This window comes from Tupaia chinensis, unplaced genomic scaffold (assembly GCF_000334495.1).
Source record: "Tupaia chinensis unplaced genomic scaffold, TupChi_1.0 Scaffold145870_1, whole genome shotgun sequence".
NCBI classification, from domain to species: domain Eukaryota; kingdom Metazoa; phylum Chordata; class Mammalia; order Scandentia; family Tupaiidae; genus Tupaia; species Tupaia belangeri.
Window position 1 is genome coordinate 1,387,223 of NW_006205727.1, and position 8,039 is coordinate 1,395,261.

General features: G+C 42.0%; 1 protein-coding gene across 1 annotated transcript in view; it reads right to left on the reverse strand.

Moving 5' to 3' along the window:
- ADAMTS20 (ADAM metallopeptidase with thrombospondin type 1 motif 20) overlaps positions 1-4,164 on the reverse strand; it is a 183,356-nt gene extending 179,192 nt beyond the window's left edge. Inside the window, exons 1-2 of the mRNA XM_006168548.1 lie at positions 4,074-4,164; positions 3,148-3,509 (exon numbers count right to left, since the gene is read on the reverse strand). Coding sequence (XP_006168610.1) covers positions 3,148-3,509; positions 4,074-4,164 — 453 coding nt within the window. The remainder of the gene's footprint in view (positions 1-3,147; positions 3,510-4,073) is intronic.
- Between the last annotated feature and the right edge of the window lie 3,875 nt (positions 4,165-8,039).

An 8,039-nucleotide genomic window follows, 5' to 3' on the forward strand; every position in this document is an offset into this window, starting at 1 on the left:
AGGAACAGTAAGATCACATGCTCATTTCAATATAATAAATTTATTAAGCGTTTACTAGAATACTACATCCCTTCATGACTAAAAGCAGAACTAAAGCAAAGCACAAAGCAACTAGAAAACCAAGAGAATGACTAAGTTAATAAGACTGGCTTACAAACTCAGCAACCTTCGACCTTAGCATTCAATGGATTGACAGAGGTCAAAGCCAAATAATAATAATAGTTAACTACACAAGGTGATGATGATAAGTTAGGAAACAGGTAGGAGCAGGATCAAAAGGTCCACATAAATGATTGAGTTCCCGGCTTTATATTAATATTCATATGCAAACAATTCAGCTGGCCTTGGCTTTGGGTAACACAGTTTTGTCCACACATGAAGACTAAAGACTGACGTGAGACTAAAAAGAGGAATCTGATAAACAAAATTATTCTAACTTACCAGAACTTCTGTTCTTTGATGAAACTATTAATCTAAAGAGAGTTCATATTAGAGTCAAAGTAAAAACAAAACACACAATCATAAATAGGTAGCTAATAGGTTTACTTCCATGATAATATCAAAGAAAAATTTCTTTTAAGTTACTAATTTAATTAGTAATTTAGACTCACAGCTATTATAATCACACTACTGAAAAGAAAAAAAAGTTAGGATCCTGGTACTAACAGTCATTTGCTATATCACTGGAAATTTTCTCTCTACAACAATGAATGTGTTCAACTTAACCAATACAAATGCTAAGAAGTTAAGATAAAACTGAGTTATATAGGTACAAAAATAGAATTTTAAGTGTTTAATGAATAATTTCAAAAATATCATTATGTTTATCAAAAACAAAATGCATAAATAAATCAGATACATAATTATGACTGAGGCACCTGTACCCAAACTGACAGTGACAAGAAAGCATGAATTCCTATTATCATTCAAAAACATCTTCCACTGCTTTTTTAATTCAAAAGGAAATACTGAATTATTTGAACTAGAACATTATGAACCATAATGAGCAGAAATACCATTCCTATTAATGCTTCCTCCATCTGGAATGTTCTTCTATGCCATAGAATACTAGAGGTCAAAAATACATATTGACCATGACAAAATTGTAGTAGTAAATCTAGGACTCTCCAGACAAACTAAAAATTATTTTAACAGGTTTTAGAAAAAGAATATTTTTTCTCTCCTTTGGAGAAACAGGTGGCTGTGTAAGTATTTGAGTATCTTCCGATGTTGGGAATGTTTTATGTTTATCCACATCAGAAAAGAAGAAAACTCTTCTGTATGCATTCCAGCAAATGCAATTTAGTAACTTGAAAAAGAGCAAAGAAAGAGACTTTCCAATTTTCCTTTAATACCAACACTGAAAGGCAGGATGATATTTTAAATTATTTAAACTAAAAGAAAGTACTACATGTGGGCTGGAGAGAACTGTTAGCAATTCTGTTAGCACTGAAGAATACCCAGTGATGATGTTCTGAACTCTTTGAACACATTCCTTCTTTAATCCTTTCTTTCTTTCTTCCTTTTTTTGCTAACTAAAAGCTAGAATACTTGGGAGCCCTACAACGCTGTAGTCAAATTCCTAGTTCTTGTTTCTTCTTGAATATGTATGAGGGTACTTCAAGAAGTTCATGGAAAAAAAAAAACAGAATTAAAGTACAAGTTTATTACAGTGCAAAAAAAAAATCATTGAAATCCATGTTTTTGTAATATTTTCCATAAATGTTTTGAAGACCCCTCCATTTAACAGAGGAGCTACTGATGAAGCAAGCTAATACACATTTGTTTTAAAGCAAGTATCCTCATTTCATGAACTTTTTAATGGGGAAAAAGTTCTATCTTTATTTTCACTAACATCTGAGGGTTAACTCCTTCCATTACGATCCCAGGTGAAATCATGGACACTATAGCTCTACCACGTGAAGTATTACTTTTACCAATAACGTAATACCTTCAAATCACACTAGAGTTGACGCGGTTGCTGGATTATTTATACTCATTAGTTACTACTTGTATAATAAGTAGACCCTATTTACAGATTTTTTTAAATTTATGTTTTATCACTGTACATGTTTACAACATCCAAAATGGTTTTTGCCAGCATGAACATTAATCTAGTCAGATACTACCATACACATTACCACTAGGTAACTTTTCATTTTTGCATCTGTTAATTTCAAGAAACTATCAATAGTTCTTGTTTAATGCATTAAATATAGTATATTTACCACATTACAAATTGGCTTTGTAATATTTTCACTACTATGTTTATTTAATTTGCTTCCTTTTTTAAACTACGTTTTTTACATATTTAAAGTTAGTATGCTGAGAAGAGATCCTGGGTTTCACCTGACTACTGAAGAAGGTCACATTAAAAAAAAAAAAAAAAAAGGTTAAGAACATCTGTCTTAGAAGGAGAGAAACAATGGAACACATAGACCTCAATATTTTATTTCATTTCCTCTCCAGTGAAGTTTTTACACAGTCTCTCCATAGTTTGTTTACTCTTGTCATTGCAATGATTATTTATTTGCTGGCACTAGGTGTTTGTACATAGATTCAACATCTTCAAGTGCCAGTGAATCCTCAACAGTCAGATTCAGTCAACCTTTTCCCTATTCTCTACTTCAGAGATAGCCATCTGCACACCAATAACAAAACGCACCTTTCCTTTCAAACCTTTCCAGTAGGAACCATTTCCTCTTATGAATAATCATTTTCTTTCCTTTCTATCATTCTACATTCTGGGGCCAAATTTTAGTAAATTCAGATATTCTGCCTCAACCCATGACCAAGTAGCCTGGCCTCCTGTTGCAAACCACACTGGCCTTGTAGCAGAGGCCTCCCAGGCCACTCCCTGACCACTACTACAGCATCCAACACTTTAAAGAAAGATGCTCTGGGCTTTGCTTGCAGGGTCAATTTTGCCCAGCAGGCAGAGGCATGTTCATCCTGGCATGAGAGCCTTCCAATATCCTCTCCCACTGCAGGAGGGAATGGCCTCCAGTTTGAGTTCATCTGCCTGTTAATCCTTTTAGTGGCCCACCCTGAACTCCTGGGTCAACCATTCGAAAACCTGCTGCTCTACTCTCCTAATACAACCCTTCCTTCCCCCAAAAACATGCGCAAGGTCCAGAACACACTTACCAGGCCTCCACACAGGCTGAAGACTGCGGTGTAATTCTCCTGAGCGTTGACCTGGCCGCGGTAGAAGCAGTGACGCAGGTCTGGGGTCTCCATGCTGCGCTCTCTGGCACCATGAGCAGGGGCTCCCAGGTGCACCTCAGTGTAGCCAGCGGCCAGGAAGGCCGCGTCGGCGCTCAGGTTCAGCTGGAAGAGCTGCCCATAGGCGCTAATGCGGTAGTGGGTCCTGAAAGGCGTGGGTTCCAGCGCCTCGGAGCTGCGTTTCTTCCGGCTAAAGTGGCGGCTCTGAGGGAACACTTCTCCGAACTCATTGACCCGCGCCGGGGTCACCACTTCGTAGGAGGCCAGTGTCTTCACCAGAGCTTCTGCAACCACAGTGATACGGTTATTGAGCCCCCAGGCGTGCCCAGCCTCCCAAACTTCTTCAAGCCACTGTCCCTAGTGAAGGTCTCAAGTCCCGGGGCACCCGGGGGCCTGACAAATGCACGCATGCTGGCGCGCGTTCACACACACAGACACACGTGCGCACTGTGATTGTGCGTGCTCGGCTTTCCCACACCCCGGACTTGCTCCACGCTCCCCAAGCAGACTCTACCACTCATGGCCCTGAGCAGCCCACCTCTTCCCCCAGTCCTTCTGCGCGTGCCAACCGCAGCCAACTCGTGTCCTGTGAGCGCACGCGCCACCCTGCCCCACGCAACCCCACCGCGTGGTCCTGGGAGTGAGACGTGTCCGCGGCGCGCGCGATTCCTCGAAACCCCGCGCAGACGCGACTGCTGCGGTCACTTGGGGTAGCCTGATCTGGAAGCCTTGGGAGCCCCTGTCCAACGTCCCCGGGCAGGCTGAGCCGCTCGCCCCCTAGGTCCGCAAGTCCCTCTCCGGCCCGGAGCCCCCACTCCACCGCGGCAGGCGCCCGGCGGTGACCTTACCTTGCCTGGGGTGGAAGCGAACTTCCCAAGACCTGGTGATGAAGAGCGAGAGCTGGTAGAGCAGCCCGGTCAGCCACTTGGCCACCCGCATGGTTCCACCCTGGGGTCCCGACAAGGGAGGCCAACCCGAGCCGCCAGCCGCCCCGCCGGCTTCCCCCGCGCTCCGCTGCCTGTCCTCCCTCTCGCCTGCTGCTCTCAGCGCTGGCCGCTGCGGCGTCTCAGCAACCTCCAGAGCAGCAGCCCGGGCCCGGGGCAGGCCAGTCTCGCCACACCGCCAGCCTCCGCTCCCTGAGCCGCTGCTTCATCGCACTGCAGCCCGGCAACTCCCGGCTCGCTCTCGGCAGCCTCGCTTCCCTTCCTGCGCCCGCACTGCCCTCAGAAACCCTCTCAGTAGATCCAGCTCAGCGCGGGGAAGCTGCTCGACCTACCAGGAACGGTGCCAATATAGCCACCCCAGGCCAGGCGAGCGCTGGGAAGAGCCCGCCCCTAGGGGCCCGTCTCGGCCAATCAGCGGGAGGCGCGGCCCCCCAGCTCCCCTCCTGCGCGCAGCACCCCACTCTCCTCCCACCCAGAGACAAGATGAGTGTGATACCCCCGGGCTGCAGCTGTGGGCGAGCAACGTGGTTTGTAGCCCGAGCCCCAACTGGACGCCAGTCCGGTACCAATAAAACCCAGAGTGGTACAAGCATCCAGATAGGTGCTCGAGGTTTCTATTTCTCAGGATGAAATGACAAGTTTCAGTTCAAAAGTTATTTATGTTTCAAGATAATTTTAGGCTTCTCAAACAAAATTGAATAAGCGACAGTGGGAAGTTCTTGTAGACAGAGGATGCTATCAATGATACATGGTGGTCTGGCCTCTTTTGCAAGGGCTCTGTGTAGGCTGGGAGTTGAAGAATGTTATAAGGTGGGGAGAGGAAGCTGAGTTTGCAATCAACAAGCACTTTTAGATGAGGATTGCTGGCAATTGCCCAGTGAAATTCACGAAGAAAAGGGTGTGCGTCTCCAAACTTTTAGTTAATTTTTCGTGATTTATCTTTTCCTTATAATGTTCTAAATGGTTAAAAAAAAAGTCACCCCAAATCATCTGATCTTCAGAATCCATGAAACGTGGATCTGTCCTGCGTGGGAGTCATTCTTATGATCATTTCTGACAGCTATGTTTGTGGTATTCATATAGCCTTCGTTCACAATATCCAGATGATCCCACGTGTCGGCAGTTTTCTAGTTCTGAATTCATTTCTCCCACCAGGTGACTGTTAAACTGGATAAACCTCAACAGCAGGAGAAAGCAATCATTTCAGTACTACTTTGTTATTTCCCAAGTCCACCTGTTGGATTTGCAAGTTCCATAATTACTTCTCTTTACAACCAATATGAAAACAAAAAGGAGAGAGAATGACCGAACTCACTTGTAATCCAACCAATGGAGAGAAAGAATAGGAGAGAAAAAGTAAAGGGATATATTGGTAAATCATTCACAAGTATTTAGGATTTAGTTCCTGGCTGCCTTTCCTCCTCCTGAGCTCTCAACAATGGGAATTCTTCTTTCTTTGAATTGACCTCTGATGGCACGCCTTTTCACTTTTATATCAAATGCTTGGTCCATCTGTTGTTTGTCACAAATGTGGAACAATCTTGTTCAAGGAGAGAGGGTTTAATCTTACATCGCCCAAGGAAGTCGCCCAGCTTGGTGATAGTCATTCTTCCACAATCCCTCCCCTTCTTTTGTATCCCTTTCTCTCAAGTGACATTTCATTCATCAGAGAATTACAGACTTCTGGTGTTGTTTTTCTTTCCCGCAAAGTTAAGCACACTGTTACTCTAAATGAAACAAAAGTGGACTTCACCCACACCTGTCTATTTAGTAGTTACCTTCGGTACATTATAATTTAGTCATTTTAATTACATCACAGCACTGAATGAGTCTGCACATTAGAAGTCATGCCTTTCCTTGTATAAATACCAGAAAATAGAGCTGCACCAATTTCAATCCCATCACGGAGTGTTTGTTACTCAAGGCAGTTTTTGCAATGGAATATTTTATGTTCAGCCTCTGTAACTTTTTGGAAATACTGTATTGAAAATGGGGCTAGGATTCCCCCCACACACACACACCTTTAAAAAAAAGAAAGAAAGAAAGAAATACGAAGATATGTAGGATGTGTATTTGATCATTATAAACTTTACAATGTTCAATTAAGAGTTTGTCTAGCCTGGAGACTCGCTCGGTAGCAAAGTAGACTAACCTAGTGACTGGAAGCCACGTGGTAGACTACAGTTTCAGATAGCACCTGGAAATACACAGGGGACATACCTACAAGATGCTCAGGGCCTGGAGGGCTGGGAATGGGGGATCACAGTGTGATGTGACCCTGGTGGCAGGTGCTTCTCTTTCTCTTCCTCTCTCTCTCTCCCGCTCTCATATACACTCACTATCATGAATAATAAAAACAATTTTAAAGAGTATTATTTCTCTCATTTTATAGAGGATAAATGCTACAATTCCACATACTAAGTAACCAAGCTAGATTTCTACCAATTCTTTCATATTCCAAATGTCATTTTATTATACGAGATGATAAATATGATATTCAAATTGTTTTTCTGTCTTCTATTTATGAAAATAGCGTGAAGAAGCTAATCTATGTCATTTAAATCAAATGATTTCTTCATATTGCAAATTAGAACTACCATTTATAAAGTTCTTCTGACATACCAGTCACTGTAGAAGGGACTTCTGAGAGTTTATCTTATTTAATTTACCCATGACCTCCATTGGGCTCAGAGAAATTACGTAATTCTCTCTGGGTCACATATCAAGTTAGATTCAAATCTCTTTGGTCTTAAATTTCATACTTTAAAAAAGAAAATTGAACTTTTCATCTGCTAAAATCTGATGTATTGTTATAACCAGGGACAACTCAAAAAATCAAAGACAGTTTTATCAAGTACAATTTCACTTGATTTTTAATTCAGACAATCATCATTATAAATATAAGGTCTACAACCAAGCCAGCACAGGGTGGACAAAATATTCTTAATCTTGCAAAACAGGAATACACTCACTATATTCAGGGGTTGTACAGTTCTTGTTTTATAATCCTAATTCTGTAATTAACTGTATAAAGTTGAACGGCTTACCTAATGTAAGTCTACTTCCGGGTCAAATAATGAAGAGTATAATAATCCATGCAGTTGTTAAGATCATTAAAGAGACAATATAGTTAACACACTTGACATAATACTGGGCAAAATGTGTGTTAATGTAAATTAATGCTGATTGAAATTCAGGTTTTTCTTAGGTTACAATAGGAGACCGAATGTGCATACCAAAGGGAGCAACTGCTTGGAATCAGATACTGCATTTCTACTACTAGTACAGAGGAGGTAATATTGCCAGGCTTCACAGTTTCCCTGAAACTAGGGAGTTTCCCAAGATATAAGACTTTGGGTTGGGTCCAGAAGGCGGCGTGGTTGTTAAGGTGCTAGACTTCCACATGGCAGAAGGTGGTTCAAGTCCTGGATCTGGCGGCTTGCTTTCCCACTTTCCTTCTATCTCTCTCTTTCTCTCTTGTCTCTCTCTCTCTCTCTGGTGAGTATACATGCCCAATAGCATATTAAAAATAATAATAACATGAATAAATAAAATTAAATAAATAATTCTTAACAAAAAAGACTTTGGGTGCTGGTGCTAAAATTTAGGAAGTCACGGGGAAACTGGAACAAGTTAGTCACCAAAGTACAGGGTTTCTCAACCAAAGTGATATCGCTTTTTGAGGCTGGATGATTCCTTTTATTCTACCCTGTGTGTTGTAGATGTTTAGAAGCATCCCTGGCCTCTACCCACTAAATGCCACAATTCCCTAACCCTATTTTGACAACCAAAAATATGCTTATTTCCACACATTGCCAAATGTCCCATGGAGAAAGGATGGTCACAGTTGAGAACCACTGCTTTAATAGA